Raw genomic sequence first — 18,555 nt, 5'->3', positions numbered from 1 at the left:
CTTACACCTGATTTCTTAATCTTTTATTTATAAGAATACACTTGCAACTACAGAGTCTCCACTATTTCATATTGATGAATAGTCTTAAAGGGTAAATTTGATTCAAGTTACAATGATGCAAGATCAAAGTAATATCCTCAGGTTGGCTGCTTTCCGACTTGTACCAATGGAGCCGATCCAATTCAGGCCTACCACCATTTTTTTTCCAGACAGTGCAAATAAGATTTAATGCAAGGATGAGATCAGGGCTTTCAAATATTACTGCCAATTAAACAGAATAAGAAAGCTTTAGGTGGCTTTTCAGGTTATAGTAAGTTCTCTCATTGGATTCCTTTTTCCCCAATTTTTTAAGATTTAACAAGAAAAATAAGCACAAAATCACTTTCCACATTTGTGGACTTAAAAAAAAGTCATAAGACAAGAAAGATTCCATAGCAGTGAAGTTCACGTCCCAACAACAAGATTTTATATCTCTGCTTAGGAACAAACACAGACTACTTATAAGTAGATAAACGGTCAACGTGAATATTTTATAGTGTTCTTTAAACAATTTAAAGACATTCAAGAAGAAAACTGGCAGCAATCCACTGAAAATAAACAGTAAATCTAATAGTTTATGGTCAGCAAGGCCAAATGAGTATCTTTATAAGACAAGTAATTTAAACTACTAATCTATTATTCTGTGGATAGAGCATTTCCTTCATCTAATCTATACACACATCATTGAACGAGAATGTAGGTTAAGTTAAATCATGCTTCTGCCTTCTAAAACACAATAATAGACTATTAAGGAAAAAAATGAAATTTAAAAGATGAATCATCTTTTTGTTTAATCAACTGAAATACACAAAGCAGTTGAAAAGATGACCTTCAGGAATTTTGAGTGACACATGATGAGGTCTGTATCACCTTTCAAAACAGTATGCTTTTTCAATTTCTATTCATGGACAGCAGCAGATGTTGGAAGAGACTCTTCACTTCAAATTAGACTTTGAATCTTTCTATTATATTCTTCATAAAAAAGGTAACTTTGGTTTCAGCTAGCCTATGCCTGTAGCTAATTATCCCCCACCAATATTGTCTGGAGTCTCTCCTGTTAGCTGCTGCAAGCTTCTCTGACTTGAAAACTCAGAGAAGAAAGAGTTTTGAGTTTCATGTTGTTTGAAGCAGGAAGAAAATGAGGTGAGGTGCCCAGGAAGGAGTACAGAGAAAAAGAGATGCAGATTCACTGTGATCTGAAGTAGGGTTAATGACACACTTTGCTCAGTAAAAGCATTCATTGCACTTCTGTCTTAATGACTAATAAGCAATATATACAATCACTTCTGCCTTACTCAACAGCCAGAGCTTTGCAAGACTGTAGGCACATCTACCTTACGCAATGCATCACTAAAGCCAACGTACCCAAACGAGTTCCAGGTGAACTGGTACCTCTGCATGGCTTAGTCCAGTGCTGTGTGGAAATACTAGTCTGATGCCCAAAACCAGAACAGCCTGGGCACAGTAGTGGTTTGATTTGTCTATATTGCTTTTGTTTCCAGGGCTTATTCATTCAGAGATTTCAAGCATTTCTGCTTCACGATCATTGAATTATAGTCACTTTCCAAATACCATGAGAAGGGATCAGGTTTTCTTTATCACACATCTCTGGCAACATTGGAAAAATTGTGCTTTCACCCTCCTAATCAAGGATGCACAGGAATGATAAGTATCACCATCCTATATACCACAAGATTTGCTTAACAATCAGGGGATTTACATAAAGAAATAAATAAATGAAGTCTTGGTTGCTTGTGAGATCCAATGGGTTGTGTTTTCTCTTCAACCACAAAGTCCATAAACGGACTTAAAATGATTTTCTCATAATATGACTGGAAGCTGAGGCTCTGTGAATATACCAGATGTTGGGTGATCCATGGTGATGCTATGAGAGACGGCAACGTGTGGCCAGCAGATTCGATATGAAGGCCTGTCCGCATTGTCTGCCCTGCCTGCCCACACTACTAGCAGTCTTTCCTGAAAGCTTTCTAGTTAAACTTGTTTTCCACATGAGAAACACTGATGCTTCCTGTGTTCCTGAAGTGAGCGTGTTGCTTTCTTTGCTTAATTAAATCACACTATTAAGGATGTGAGCATGGCAATGACCCAATAATTGCTATTTTACTCCATCCTGCAAAGACTGCTGTAGTATCAAGGGCCTAACTTGGGCTCCTGGAAAAATGTTCAACATCCTTTGATCAGTTAGTTTCCCTGTCAAAGAAATGAGTTTTTAATGCAGTAAACAGCAGAACCCAGAAAATGTGCCCTGTGAGATCAGCTTAGACTAGACGGTGTCTCAGCTGAGAATTTCCATGTCATTATAACGTTGCTAGACAGCACTGTATCAATGGATCTCATCCCATTCATTAAAAAGGGCCCTTACAAACCTAGTCTAGCGATCACTGTAAAATTAATGGATCTTGAATTATTCCTTTGACTTGCTTCTTAGTTGGAGTGGTGCTGACTGCCTGTGAGCTAATTCTCTTAAGTCTGCTAATCATTCCTGCAGTCATGAATTCACACTAAACAGGAGCACAGAATAACTGAGATCAGACACTATCACTTAAAACATGCAAACCAGCTGTCCTCAATGTCTCCCTGACTGGCACTTTGCTGCACTGCTGTGGCTAATCTGGAGACCAACGGCTGGAGTTTTCCAGTTACTGAGTAACTGGCAGGAGGGGTTAAGCACACTTAAAACAGAAGATAAACTTTCAGTGTGGTTATCTTTTGTAGCCCCTGTCTCTAACATGTAAAGGAAAGAAAACACACACATTGAAGAATGTTAATTATGGAAAGAAAAAATAACACCTACTTTTAATTGAGAGAATTAATCCCTTACAAGAGAGTCAGAAGAACCAAAAACAGTCCAAAGGGTCTCCTCAGAAAGCTTTGCTAAAACATCTACCTCAACACTCGTTAATGGTTATACATGGATCTGTAATTATTACACGTGATCTCAAGGCCACTTCACTTGAGAGTTAGGATATCAGATTATATCTCCAGCATCAGTTGTGCTGGCAACAATAAGTTCTTAACCTCATGTTTTGTCATCCAAGTTGATAAGTTACTAGAAAAATCCAGGTTAAGTGTTAGACCAAACAGCAGGTCTCCAGCTGGTCATGAATAAGTCCAATGGAGGGAGAAGGGGACCCCACACTTTCCTTGGATTTGTAACATCTGGCAGGCTAGTGAGAACAGTGTGAGAACAGCTGTTTGGGAACAGAGAAGAAACACACGGATGTGGAACAGCATGTCTGCAGATTGCGTGCTGCCCTGCCCTAGCTCTGATAAAATGGAATTTGTAATATTTCAAATAGCAACCTCTGCTCTCTGGCTTTTGTCAGATCTCACTGAGCATTGGTGCTGGATTCTGGAAGAGTGGGGCAGAGCACCACAGGATGATGCTCCCATCATGTGGCCAGCAGCACACCCTGTACCAAGCAGTACTGGTGGGAGGATTACAGCCCTCATGGTCGAATCTTTTGGCAGCAAGTGAACGAAATGTAGTTCATTAATGAAGTTGGTCATACATGTTAAAAAAAAAAAAACACACACAACCAAATCCACATAACGCTATAATACAACTGGAATTAATTGTGACCCTGCTTGTAGCAAGTCATCTCATCTGTAGTTCTGAGCCATAAATATCAAATTAACACACGGGTAAGTAAAGGCATAATAGTAACTACTATAACCACACCATCTTGAAGAACAATATAGGATACACATCAAGAATACCTTCAAGTATTCTCAGGGATATTCAGTATGAACTTTTCATAGTCTCCCAGGTCTAAATCAGACTCATGGGTAGTTTATACACATTTGCTCTTCTGTCAAGATTGTCCTTCAAGTTAAAACACATCCTCCTCCCAGGTGCTAAACTTCTTCCAGTGTGAACAAGCCCAGGTCTTTTAGTCCTTCCTCATAAGACACAGCCTCTCTCTGTACATGTTCTGGTTGATGGTCATCTTACCATCCAAGGTAAAGTCCTAACAGGACTCTGAGGAATATCATTTTTTCTCTCCCTGGAAATGCTCTAGCTGATGCCATCTAGACTCATCTGTGCTTCTGGCCTCATAGAAAAGAAGGTACACAAAAAGGAGAGCAACAGTTACTGAATCAACATCTGTACCTACTGCATTACCTGGCTTTTTTTTTTCTTGGTCATGTCCAGCATAAATATTGACAAATAACAGTAGTGGTTACCAGATTTGCTCTCACAAGCACAGCTCAAATTATGTTCCAAATAAGAAAAGCAAATTTAAGAGCACTCAGAAAAAGCATAGAAGGCAGATTTTTTTTTAAATAAACTCCAGTCAGTCTCACATATAATATACCAGGCATAAACATATTCTCACAGTATGCCTCCATATGCTGCTAACAAAGAGAAAAAACATTGTTAATCTAAAAAGAAGAAAAAAAAAAGCCTGTAGTTGAGTAGAGGACAGATGACTAATTATATGCCAGATGAAAACCAAATAATATGCCCTACTGTAACAGTGTTTGTTGTACTTCTTCCAGTTTGTGGGCCCCATAAAGTTTTTCAAGGTGTTTCAGCAAATCAAAATCTTTGAATAATAAATCAGCTTTAACGAATACCAACTACTAAGAAACCATGGTCCATAGGTGGGAAACCATTAGAAATAAGCCTGTGTTGCTTATTAAAGAAACATCCATATAAGAATCCATGCGTATTTTGGAATTTCAAAACTACCCAGCCAGCATTAAATTGACTAATCTACAACAGAAAGCAGAAAGTTCCACTCCAAGGCCATTTAAGGCTAAGCAAGTTCATTTTCATATGCTTCCACAATATAAACAAAATAATAACACACGTAGAGCAGTAACTGCCAGAGCCTCTCTCCTAAGGTTCACAAAAAGTTTCCAACTACAAGGTCTATGCCTATCACATTAAGTGAATTAAAGCATTCAGAGAAATTCAGTTAAAAGTAAATCAAGCCATATTCCTTGCATCTCCTGCAATTGAACTTCACCAGTATTTTAACAAGAAGAAGGCCACACAACATTTTTGTGGCACATACACAACCTATACTGACACAGGAGGACTCAGTCTTGGAAAGCATTGTATCAGCTACCTTTATAAAAAGCAATTAACCAAATAATAACAATATTGAAAAATCTTTAGTGCCTTCAAACAAGAAACATAGCTACAGTTTAATCAGAACAGGCTATACGTAGGTCTCCTATAGATCTAGAAAGAGCCAGAAAGCATGCAACACCTCCACAAAGGAGTATATGAGAAGAACCAAAAGTCTTCCACTGCAAAAGAGCTAGCAGCCCAACAAACGAGCACATTTACCTGGAATACAGGAAACCTCCCTGCTCCAGCCTCAGGGCTAAATTCAGCCAGACAGCGAGTCAATGGTGGGTGTCCAGGCCAGCCACTCCCTACAGGATGAGGAGCTGGGAGCCATAACCCAGCAGCAGGCAGGGGACTCCTCAGCTAGAGGCCACCCTACAGCCCCCAAGACCTAAGAGCCAGGTTGAATCAAGAAGTTAATTGCAGGGAAGGTCCATAGGGGCAAAACACATCCCAGGTCATACCAGAAAGCCAGGCCATACATCCATGCAGTGTTCAGCAGAGCCTATGGCCAGGCTGGGCAAGGTTGGGGCAGGGCTGTAGGCTAATATCCCACAGCTGAGCAGAGCTAAAACTATGGGCCCATGAATAGGTGTTGGGGAGGACCCAGATGAGGCTGGTTAGGGTCATTAACACCAGTTAGTGCCCACAGGGCCTGACATGACGCAGGTCAGATAGAGGGCTAGTAGGAGAATGGCGGTTCTCTAGTGGGACTGTCCTGGCCCAGAATAATTTTTGGACCCAAGGAGAAATTCTGGTGAAAATTTTGATGACAACTGCTTCAACACATGAGAATTCCCAATTGAAATCCCCAACTCCACTCTGTAACATACATCTTTAATTAAATCAAAATACTTACAGGTTTAAAATAGACTCAGTGTACATTTAAGTGCTTTGCTAAACCAGGGCCTAAACACAAATTTGTGCTTGTTTCTGTGTTTGTCTCTTGTTCACAGACAGTGACGGACAAGCTGATACTTCAGCCAGATCTTTCCCTTTCACATGTGTTTGGCACGGTCCTCAGCCAGGGCAAATTGGTGTTGTGCCAATGAAGCCAATTTACACCAGCTGAAGATTCAGACCTACAGCTGTATTTGTGTAACCTCAACACTGCATGAACACAGTTTTTCCATTATAAATATCTGTGTATATGATTCATAGAGTAAAGTAAGTTTAAGCTACAGCACGTTAAATTATTCCAGACAATGGGCCCAACTGTCAATCCACTAGAAAATTAGTTAGATGTGTGACGTGACAAATAGCTTTGTATTAATGTCAGAGCACCCCTTCTAACATACTCACGCTGAATTTTCCTACTAAATACCAGAGTAAGAGATATGTGTTTTTTTCCTGACAGATATGAAGGCACAGTCATGCACAGAGTAAGGCATGAGATTCCTGCAATGCTGAATAGAGAAGCAATAATTTTATTGTTGAAGGTGGGAGAAAATTAGATACTGAATACATAAATATGACTAATGATATCTGGGTGTATTATATGCATCCCCGTGTTTGCTTCACTTTTTTTGAAATATTGTGCCTTTCAACCACACTTGGAGACACCAAACACTCAGGCATTCTTGGAAAGAATTTTCTGTTCCTTAGAATGGAAACTGCCTTTCCCAAGCATAACTCATCTGCAGAAAACTGCATGCTACCTAAGTACAAATCAATGCATTGGCTGCACAGCAATTGTAATACTAAAAGAAGCAAATAAACAGCACTCACAACAACAACAACAAATACACACAAAAAAACAAACACAAACAAAAAACAAACAACAGTATAAATTATGAAGAGATCAGAATGGTTCTCCCAGATGAGGAAATCTTCCTCTCAATGTTGAGAATCTCGGAGATATATAGTAAATTTCATTCACTTGAAAATGCTGTGTGAGTTTGGTGACTTTATATGCTCTGGTTCCATTCCCAGCATGTGTGACATTCCTGCAACTCCAAATAGTTGCCACTACAAACGAAACAGCCAGACAGATGTTTACTGTTTTGTATCAGAAGCGTGGCATTTCCTCTACCAAAATTACCCGTGTCTGAAGCCCAGAGATACAGCTGTAGGGTAATCACAGGTTTTAACTCCCGACAAGTCATGAAATGTCGGGGCTGGAGCCAGCATCTCTCTGCAGAAGGACAGCCGAAGGCACCAGCTTCCTGCTGGGATTTGGGGTGTTTCCAGCAGGCCCCACTGCAGCAGGTGGGCTGTACCGTGGGTATTTCCATATCCCATAAACCAGACAGCTCCATGTTTCCCCTCTACACCAGCAAACCTGGCAAGCTGTGAGGGTGGATGTGTTCCCCACCTCAGGACACAAGCTCAGGTGGCACTACGCCTCGCTGCCGCTGCTCCAGCTCCCCAGTTTTCAGACGACTGCCGTAGGGCCTACCTCAGTGAAGAGTTTTGCTGCTGAGGAGATTAAAATCCAGCTCACTCCAAATCACAAGGATTGTGAAAGCTGACTTGGTGAGGAGCAGGGGTTTCTAACAATGGTGCTTGCCTATGCTGCTGTACAACAGGCACCAATGAGGGCCTGCACAGTGGGGCAGCAGGAGGAGGCCATGAGCCACCCCGGTGGGGAAAACCACCACGTGCCAGCACCCAACCATCACACCAAAACGCTCGTCAGCCAGAGGGGTGTGCAGATACAGCATTTGGGAAAGAAAATGGCAGCAGCTGAGGACTGAAGGGGGGTGGGGGGGGTGGGGGGCTCCATGGCACAGATACCGCTGAGGGACCAGAGGTGACCCATGCTGGGACAGGGACACTAAGGAACACAGCATTAGGAAAATGTTAAGAATCAGAGAGTAGCTGTAATATTGGCAGAAAGAAACTTGTGCAAACATTATCCCTGACTTCCTCCACTGCCTGTCTCCTTGCCAGAAGTATTTTGATGGACTGACTATAAACCATGACAAAAATAGGGGAAATTGAGACTCGTTCATTGTGTCCTACTTTTGCCTCTCATCACCATTACCAAGATCAGACATGTGTGTTGATTAGCAATAAACTAAGCAAAATTTCTCAACTTGAGACTGTTTTGCTTGCAACACCTTTTCAGTGCCTGTGTTAGAAGTAAGGCATCAAAGATTTTGGCAATACATGAAGGCTCAAGAAAACATTTCTGATTTTTTTTTTTTCATGATGCATATGGTATGCAAGAAGAAAAGCCAGAGCATCTTGGTCTGAAGTGACACTGATACTGCTGGAAACCAACCACTGACTGTGCTCTTGGCTTCACCTCTTCAGCCACCACCAGTTCCTGAGGAGGCAACCTCTTGACTGCATACCCACCATCGTGTGTTCCCTATAAATAGATATGAAGTCTAATTTAAGATATACTTTTAAGAACCTAAACTCTGCCAAGTGTGGGCCATTTAAAGCATTTCTTCCAGGCCAGGAAGATGTACATTTAGGAATAATCACATAGATACCTCTGAAAGATGCTGCAGAATAGGTCTGTTAACCTTATGCACAATGTAATTGCATTATTTCCTGACAGCTAGGCTTTTAGCACCTAACCTTCCTGAGGATCAAAGCAATAAAAAAAAAAAAAAAAAAAAAAGCTGCTTTCTTCTCTTTTTCTATATGTGTAGGCTTCCTTGCCCTTTAGAGCATTTGGGTCTCCTTGCCTTCATTAGTTAAAGCAGAACTTCTTGGTTATAATATCCTATATTTGTGCCTAAAAAATGAGTTTTAAGTCTGTATTCGGATGCCAAAACACTTTCTCTTGCCATACTGATCGGGGAGCATTCCTGTGCCTCCCAGTGGTGCCAAGCTGGAGAAGCTGAAACAGCTTCAAAATGCTCTATATCAAAATTGGCAACAGAAATAAAGAGGAAATTTGTGCAAATGCAAAAATATTCTATCAGAACATACTGCCTTCAATTATTTTTGGATCCATTTTAATGTTCATGGAGGAAGCAAGAGGAATAGTAACTGCATATCCAATGTCGGCAGCAGGAAACTACAAATAGTACAGCACACCATGTTCCAGTTCCAATAACGGCGGGCTTTAGAGCTGTTTCCTTACAGTTAGGCGCGGATGGACTGCGAGGCGATCGCTGCCAGAGTTAGGAAACAAAGCAGGAACTACGCCATCACTCAGCTAATGTTCTGCCCTCTTACTCTGAAAGGTCACAGCCATGTTGGATGATCCAGTGCAAGCTGGATAGTAAGTGCTGTAGAGTGCTATAACTATGTTATAGGGCACACTTAGCATGAAGGAAATGCGCAGGTCTTCCTCATCCCTAGCTGTAGCAGTGGAGCATGGAGTTGTTATTGTTTTTACACACCCATCAAAAAGATCGGGTTCATTTCTAAGTGCTGTGGAGGCAACATATTTAGCTGCCTGAAAAAAAAAAACACAAAAGAATATGCAGATTTGGCAGCACGGGGCAGGATGAAATGATACAGAAAGACTGAAAGCACTGAGATATCTATTTTACACATCAGATCAGGACTCCTACTTCAGGACAGACTTCCCGTGTGACAGGAGGAAAGGCAATTAACCCCTGTGGTTTTTAATTCCCCATTTTTTGCTTTGAACCTTGCATTTTTTGTACTTTCGTTTTGTTGCTCCAATGCTGATCCAGCTCAACAGCAATCAGTCTCTGGCAGATGATTGCTCCTCTTGATTGACAGCTGTCCATATCTAAAAAATCAACACTGCAAATGGAATTCAGAAAATTCTTATGTGCCTTGCTTATGGAGTCTGAACTCAGGTCCAGTTGTGGAAATGTTATGGAAGGAAGTTTGTACCCTCTGATCTGTCAGACCAGCTACAGACTCACTGCAACAGAAACAGAAATATCAACGGTGGGCTCCAAAAGGAGTCCTGTCACTTCCTCCAAAGAGAAACAAATGATGGTTGTAACATGGTAGGTGACATTCACCACTAGAAAAAAAATCCACTGGGAAGATTTCTGATGCATATTTATCCAATTACCTCTACTGCTCTGCTCAGCAGGCAAGGCAATCCCACACTTCCTCAAACCAGATGGCAAGAATGGGTTTGTAGCGGCTTTCAGTTGTAGGAGCTACACAAAGCAATTGGCACATACTTGTGGATTTGTCCTGTTGTTATTAGCTTTGTCCCTAAACTTTCTACCGGTGGATGGAAGGGCAGAAAAGCAAATGTTCATAGTGCAATTGGTACACAGAGGAAGACCCCCTGTGGCCTTGCCTGATAAAAAAGAAAATAGCAGGATAGAAGCTTGACAGTAAAAAATCCAGAAGCTCCTTTGGTACATCACTAATAAAGAAGACATTTTGATTTTGCAATCTAATTAGCAGAAATGAGCTCTGTTTGTGCTTTGAGGGAAGTTAAAATCTTCTATAATGACCTCTTGATCTTGCAAAATCTGTTCTTTCCTACAGATACCAAGAACAGGATCTTATTAAGTGTGACCAGCAGTGGTCAAAGTAATGAACAGTTCCCACAGAGCCCCCCCATGATTACTTCCCGCTCCAACAACTCTTCACTTTAGATTGTCGGCAACAAATTGAGGATGGCATTAGCAACCTGCTAGAATCCTACTTCATATTAAACACAGCAGACGCCAGCTAGCTGCATCTTTAATTCAGAGCTATAGCCTGCATTGAGTGGAAGTGCCAGCATGCAGGTTTCTAACTGCAAGATATAGGCTACACAGGATTCATCTTTCTATTAAAGATATTTGCAAATAATATGTCTTTATAGATGCTGAAGTGTTTTTAGCCCCGAGTTCCCCAACAATTCTTTCATGTCCATGACTTGGAGAGGGGCATTGCAGATTATACACAGTTTAGCAGCATCCTCAGAGCCCACTAAAATTGAAGGTGTTGATCCCACTCTGAAATCTCTTTAGCATGACATCTGTGCTCACAGCATCACAAGGGGCTGTCAATGCACATTCTGTGTGCAACCATCCCTTGTTATTTTTCTGTCTCTAGGCAAACCGTGTTTCTTTAAAAAAACATAAAAATAAATAAGAAGTTTGAGATCATGCAAGCCTAGAAATTTGGGGTATCCATGAGCCTAAGCCCTTTTCTGCTGCCACCTAGCTTCAGAAAAAAAATATCAGAAAAGATGGATTCAGAATATAATACTGTTTATTCAGCTGCATCAGACCATCTAATAGTGGCTTATCCAAAACAGAAAGCACTGACTTGCCTCAAGACAGAGCAGAAGCAGTACTGAGTAGCAAGAATTCTATTATCTTAAAATGGAAAAAAAAACCAACCAAACGAAAAAAAACACGATATAGGACACATTTGAATAAACACACTGAAAATTAATGAAAAACTGCTGTCACAATAGAGTTATTGTTGCATGCTTTCAATTCTCACCTGTTTTATTAAAGCCTCCTTTATTCTAAGATGCATGATGTAATTAAATAAAAGTGATTAGAGCTGGCATAGGTTCATTTAGGGAAACACAAAGATTTTTAAGAATGGATACACAGGTTCTCTCTTTGATATGAATTTTCTGTGTTGGTCCTTTGTCCTTGATGCTATTAGAAATGTTTTACACAAAACATCTTAAGTGAAGCTGAATATTCTCGGTCCTATACTAAAGCAACCTAAATCATGTGTGGATATGTATCTGTATTCAGAAGGAACGTTTCCATGCCGTTACATCTGCAAGGGCATTTTTTCAATTGCAAAGCTGCATTTCTTTGCTGGAAACAGCCAATTCCACAGCCCAATTCAGTCGATTACTGTGCTAGGTGCTGCATAAACGTGCACTTAACTGTTGTTTGTGCACCCATCTCAGTCTCAAGTAGAGCGTCCTTTACCTGTCATCTATATAATTATCCTTCCAATGTTTTAAGATCTGATATTTTTAGATGGTGTCTGCCAGTTCAACAATTTAGGAACATAACTGCACCCGTTTTCTGTGTTCTGCCTTGTATTAGCAATTCTGCGTCAGAGCAAACACTTTATGTTGAACATGGGGCTCATCCCCTCTGTTGTCATCTTAGTTTCAGGGTGGGCTTAAATACAAAGGATGGCATAAGGATAACAGGAGTGATGGTAAGTCCTCGATGATCTTCTATTTACATGGCAGCTTATTTGGACTGATAGCTGACTTCCCTTCCCCACACTGGCATCCCAAGCCTGATTTTATGAATGGGGAAGAACAGCCATCTAGTGAGAATCTCTATACCAAAAAAGGCACCATATGCCAGGGGAAACTTCAGATTAGAAAAAAAAGAATTTTTCACTAGCAGTATGAGAGAGTAGACACCAGACATGGAAACATGATTTCGGAAGAGAACAGACACTGTGCTCTGTGCAAGAGCCCATATATATGAGAAAAGGCAGAGAAAGAGAAAGTAAAGCAAGTTAAAATACCTTGACTAGATGTTGCAATTAAGTAATCTTTGTTCACAAAGATATCTCTATTCCTTTTCAGATGCATAAAGAGACCTCTGCATTTTTTTGTGTAGCTAAAAATAAAACCAGTTGTGTCAGGAACATTTTCAAAGCCTATTTTTCTTACATTAGGACTAATACAAACCCTGGAAAATCAAGGTGCCCATAGCATTGCAAGTGTGCACTTACATAACTGGAATATTGCGTAGGGCACCAGCACTGACAGCTGGAAGCAAGGTCCCATGTCTATAAGTGGGTGGCAAAGCTGCCAACCCAGCCATCAGTAAGGCTGGCATCAGAGAGAGTAGCTAGAAATGGTGGCTTCAAGAGATGCTGGAGTCGTACAGAAGTGCACAGCTCCTGCACACAGAACTCTAACAACACAGGCTTGCTGAATACCTGCCAGTGGGAGCTCTTACAGAGACCATGAGAGTCTTCCACTAATTCCGATGGAAGCTAAGGCTACCTCTGCTTTACAGGACTTGGCACTGCTTTCTTAAGGAGACATCAACATGTTAACAGATCAAGGGATGCAGCTAAAACCAGCCTGAAACTGAGTGGCTTCACCTGATGAAGAGAGAAGTAGCTGCTTTGGAATGAGGGCTAAGTACCAACAACAAATCGAACCCTTGGGATCTCTGAGAACTCTATCTCTGGGGTTATGGGCAGGGGATTTCATTTGTGCTAAGTCAAATTCTTGGTCACTCTTCTTACAAAGCTCTCTGCAAACACGTGCATCTTCACAAGCACAGACCCCAGTGTTGTGCCTCTCCCAGTCGGTATCTGTACCTCAGGGCCACTACCCTTTCTCTGCACAGGCCTTTGGGATGGGCTAAGAATGAAAGTAACATGCTCAAATGAGCCTCATGTAGATCCTCAGTCAAATGTCTCTGCAGAAGACACTAAGCTTATTGACTCCTTTTATTGAGGAAGTCTTATGGAGCTTACCTCAGGTCTAACAACACCCCCTGTGTTCAAAATCTCCAGGAAAGCTCCTTACTGTGATGCTCACTTACTGTGCTGTTGTGATATCCATGGTGTAAGTACTTAGGTGGAAAATCCAGGGCGCGCTTAGTTCTGTACACCAATGGGATACTCATGGAGCTTCAATGAAATCTAAATCCTACGCAAAAATCCATGTCTAATCCATGCTTATTATGCCAGCATGATTATTACTGTTAACAGTTAAATACGCTCATTCAATAACAAATCCTTTCCCAGTGAAACAGCACAGGGGGCATATATACGTCTCCTTGGTGCAAGACACTAAGGACACAGTCTTGTTATTATCCCAGTTCTGGTTCTTTCCCCTCTTAACATGCCTCCTCCCCAGTCCTAATTAACCACGTCCCAGAACTCACTGACTTTGCATTCATTTCACACGACAGCTCCGTCAGCTTCTGAGTGCTTCCCTCACCACTTTCCCGTTCTTGCTCCCTGGGACACATCCCCTTTCCACTAATTTCTAAGCCAACATTTCACACAAAATTGTGGAGGCAGTTGCATATATGGCATGTAGAACAGACCAAAGAAAGCAAGTGCTTCCAGAAGTGAAATAAGAGAGGTGAAATGTTCTTTCCCTGAGTAGATTTTATCTCAGTCAGAGGAGTCTGTCCCAGATGGTGTGCCTTTTGGTATTACACAAATCCTTAAGGGTTAATAATGACATAGTATAAGAAAATTCTATCATCTACTTATATGTATCAATTCCAGAGTGTTTTGACACTGCTGAAAGAAGGAAATGTAGAGATGAACGGAAATGAGGAAGGAGGTGAAGATATTGCTGATCTTTTTAATCTTTCTAATGCTGCTCTTCCAGAAAGTCAGCTAAGATCCATTTCTTAGAAATGCTTCTCCAAACAGCATCACTTGACTAAAGGAGCAGTTACAATTCCCCTGCTTAATGGACTGTAATAAAATAAACTGGCTCCTATTAGCAAGAAGGATCATATCATCAGATTTGTAATGCATTTTATTACAGAAGATACAGCATCAGAATTTTAAAGTGCAGTATAAGGGGAAGTAATGTATGAAATGGTTAATGTGGATATGTATCACACAGTCACAAATACACTGATAGCCTCCCTTCACTCAAACAGCAGTATTTCAATAGTTCTTTCTTCCTACCACCTTCTTTCCTAAACCAAAGGGTAAATTTCTACATTTTTCATTCTGTTTTTTCCATCAAACTTATCCTGCATCTTTTTAGACAACAAATAGCTTGCACAGCATTCCTTCTTTCTGAGGAATATAAGCCCTTGGCACATGTAATACTCCAATAATAGTATGAGCATGGCTCAAATACTCAGATTATACACTTACTGGATAATCTTCTCTTGCTTTGACTTCATTGTGAAGCTAGAGATTCTTTGTATTCTTCTAGACTAACTCGGCATGGTGTTAAATTAGATTCCAAACCAGGAACTCCTACATTTCATCTGGCACTTCAGAATAATTGTAAACGGGATGGTGTGTCTGTGATTTTCCTCTTTCAGAAACCAAATGCCCCATTATTTATTTGACTAAATGGAGGCTGAGTCTAATAGAGCCTATCTGGTAAAACAGCTCTCATTAGTTTCCTTATTTAAGGAGCCCAGGCAGAGGAAAAGGTCTGAAGCAGCACAGCGTGTGAGGAGAGGGATGCAGCATCTGCTCCTTGGTGCTGTGCTCTCACTCTTTGTCCCTCATGGCAGTGGGACACAGGGGAATTAGTGCCACTACTCTTCCACCTTATTCCCCTCCACCCTTTTGTTTAGTCCTCTCCCTCTCTAAAAGTGTCTTTTACCATAAGAACTTCACATCTTATCACATTCTGATCACTCTTACGCTTACTGAAATCTTCCCATCATCCCAGACCAGTCCCATTGTCTGGGAAATGGGAGCGACAGCCATGGTGGGGTAAGAGCCGCAGGGAGCCCTCTGCTCCTCTGCAGCCACCCGCAGAGCAGCAGCACCACAGCAGCCCCTGGCAGCCAGCACAGCTTCCCAGAGCTGCTCCACAGGGAAAATCACAGGCCGAGCTGTCCTTTCCAAAGGGAAGCTTTCGTATGGATGAGCAGAAGGTTTTGACTGCAAGCCCGCTGCTTCGCTGCCCCCTGAAGACTTGATGTGGCCAGTGGTTTGCCACTAGACTTTCCACAAAGCTGGCCCTATCCAAACAAAATATTTCTTCCACCACAAGCTTCCAGTGAAATTCACTCATTGCATTTTCCACCAACCGTTGCCATTTTTTTGGAGTTTGTGTTGTGGACTCTGTGGAAAGGCAGAAAGCAGAAAGAGAGAGGGCGACCAAACAACCATGCAAAGCCTCCTCTGGCTCTTGGTAGAGGCTGACCCCAGTGATTTTACAGCAGCCTGCTCTGTCTTTGCTCTGGTGTTACAGGTTTGTAATAGAGACCCTAGGTTCAGTCCAGCTGATGACTATATCATCTATTTTAATGTGGACAACACTGATTACATCATGATAACTGTTTTTCATTCACATACATGCAGGGGTAGTAAAATTGATATGGAACAAACCCAAAATGATGGGGAAATTCCTACAAAAGTCAGTTTGGGTGCCAGTTACAAATGATTTCCAGAAGGGCTGGAAAATGCAGAGTGTAAGGATATTTTTTTGTCTTTTTTTTGGGTATTTATTCAAGTGCAAAACATGTGGACTCTTGCCTGAATTCTTTGCCCTGTCCAGATTTCAAGCAACCAATTAACATTTCTCAGATAGTTCTAATAGTTGGATCTATGTTCATTGTGGGGTGGTTTTTTTTGTTTGTTTTAAACAATATTCAGTTTGGACTGGACCACATTTTTTTCATGTAACTGATCACTAAAATATTTTCCTTGTTACCGAGTTAAAAACACAGTGAAGGCTCAGCTCTCGTTTCAGACTTGTGTACATCTATATGTATGTACGTATATTAGCTGGTGAGGAATTAATTTGTCGAGCAGTGAGAGCTGGGGCTACACTTGCAGCCGAAATGTGTTATTTATCAGCAGATCATTACAGTCGGCCCTGCACAGCATGTGAACTTCCTCGCAGCGCTCTGCCAAAGCTCCCCGCACGGCTGCCCTGCCTGCCGACTTGAGCTTCGGGGAGCTTCCAGCCTCCATCTGGTGATCCCATCTCACTGCGCTGTGCCGATGGCAGAGCCCAACTTTTCCGCTCCCTCTGCCCCAGCACAGGAAAATAAAACACCAAAGGTCTGACTTGGAGACAAAGTTTCTCCACAGGCAACTGGGCTCTCACCCACTGGTTTGTGACTGCCGCCCTCTCCTTTTATTTGCCAGTGCTATGAGATGCTTAGCAGAGAAGCATGCAGACCTTCTTTAAGTTGTAATACCTGCAGTTTGAATAATTCATGTGTCCAGGCAGTGACTATCATTTATAAATGTTCCAATAGAGGAACTCTATAGGGAAAAAAGTGAACTGATTTGCTTTGAACAAATGTAGTATTTTAATACCAAGTGGTTCAAAAATAAACCTATCTGAAAATACTGTGTGTTTTTCCATTTTGCGTCCCCCTTTTTTTCTATCTTATCTTTAAGAATTTTTCAGGCAATGAGGACAGCTGAAATTTTTAAAATCAGAGGTGTCCAGAAAATGGAAAGTCCTTGTCCATTTTCACCTTTTGGAATTTTTTTCCTAAAATACCACCCAATGACAATACAGATATTTTTCAAGGCCCTAATGTCTTACTCATATTCAGAATTTTGTGTTGGAGTTTGAGCTTTTATCGGGTATTAAAGTTGTCATTTGATTAACACTAAATGACATATCCAGGCTATAGGGTAAAAGCTGTGCCTCTCCCCAGGAGATGAAGACCATGGCTCTGCTACCATATCTAATAGTAGAAGGTAGAGTTCAAGTGAGCAAATGGAGGTACCCGGAAACTTTAAAATTCAAAACACAGACACACTGTGCTGGATATATATACAGTGGAGACAGCTCTCAGTCTGGGTTTTGCTCTGAACTTTTTATGAGACAAGTACATTCCAGTCTCAGATGATCAGACTACTTCAAAGAGATCTGCAAAAGGAGAATAAGCACATCAATATTTTACATCAGTCTACCTATGTGAAATGTGAAGTAAAAGGCTTTGCAACCTTCACTGGAAGAATTTTAGGGAGAATTTCACAAACCGAAAAGATTAAAAACACTGACTTGTGAGAATAATGCAACAAAATCTTTTATATTCCTTGGGAAAATGCAGCAGTCATCAAAGGAAGGCAAGGAGAGCTACTCAGAAAAGCCAAAGCAAGACTGTGTGTTTAGTTTATGTTTATAGATTATGAGAGGTAGATGAATAAGAGATACCTAGAAGATCAAAACACCTCTTTTTTCAGTCAGGAATTGCTCGAGACAGCCAGCGTGAAAAAGGCAGGATTCATGTTCTCTCTGCTTCTGTCTTCACCTCAAAGTTTCATGTACCTGCTGACTTGCCTAAACCTTGCACTTAACCTCACAATAACACATGCAAAGAGCCCAGCTGTCACAGTGCTCAGGCTTGTATCACACCATCCGTTTGTGCTTGTTCAGGAGAAAGAAATGAAAAAGTATTTCAGAAACTTACTTCAACACTACAGAAAAGTGCTGGGCAACAAAAACTTCACAGACACTGACTTGATCTGAGAGCTTTCAACTGATAAGGTTAATAACATAGCAAGTAATCATTAGTAAAAATAAGAACTTATGTTAGCAAGCACTTGTCATCTGAAAAATCCCAAAGAAATGGAAAATCCAAGCTGACTGAAATGCAGCCACCACTGGGAAGGACAGCAGTAAGTGCTCTGCTTATAGCATGGCATACACAAGGAAAAGGGAGAGGAAGAAAATGCTGTAACATTTATCATCATGTAACAAGAAAAACTCTGCTCTTATGCATTCTTCAGTGATTCTGCAGTGATTCTCATTTTAGAGAGACTCATCTGAATTCAAGGTTTTCCCAATAGGAGGATGGATTATACAACGATGGCGCCTTTTCTGTCCTAGCATCCCTTAGAGATATTTAGTACGTGCACAGAAAACCAATGTCCTGTGGCCTTCTCTG

At 41.1% G+C, this 18,555-nt stretch overlaps 1 protein-coding gene across 29 annotated transcripts in view; it reads right to left on the bottom strand.

The window, feature by feature from the left end:
- KALRN (kalirin RhoGEF kinase) overlaps positions 1-18,555 on the bottom strand; it is a 502,153-nt gene that overhangs the window by 279,232 nt on the left and 204,366 nt on the right. The window contains exon 1 of one of the 29 annotated variants that reach the window (XM_083841879.1): positions 5,608-5,715. The exons of 26 other annotated variants lie outside the window; for them this stretch is intronic. In XM_083841879.1, the coding sequence (XP_083698005.1) occupies positions 5,608-5,631 (24 nt within the window). In that variant the 5' untranslated portion in view covers positions 5,632-5,715. 2 more of the 29 variants (XM_083841880.1, XM_083841882.1) reach the window with 2 other exon arrangements.

The sequence above is a fragment of the Anser anser genome, assembly GCF_964211835.1.
Source record: "Anser anser genome assembly, chromosome: 6".
Lineage (NCBI taxonomy): Eukaryota > Metazoa > Chordata > Aves > Anseriformes > Anatidae > Anser > Anser anser.
Note: the sequence above shows the minus strand (reverse complement) of the source record. Positions and strands in the feature narration are given on the sequence as shown.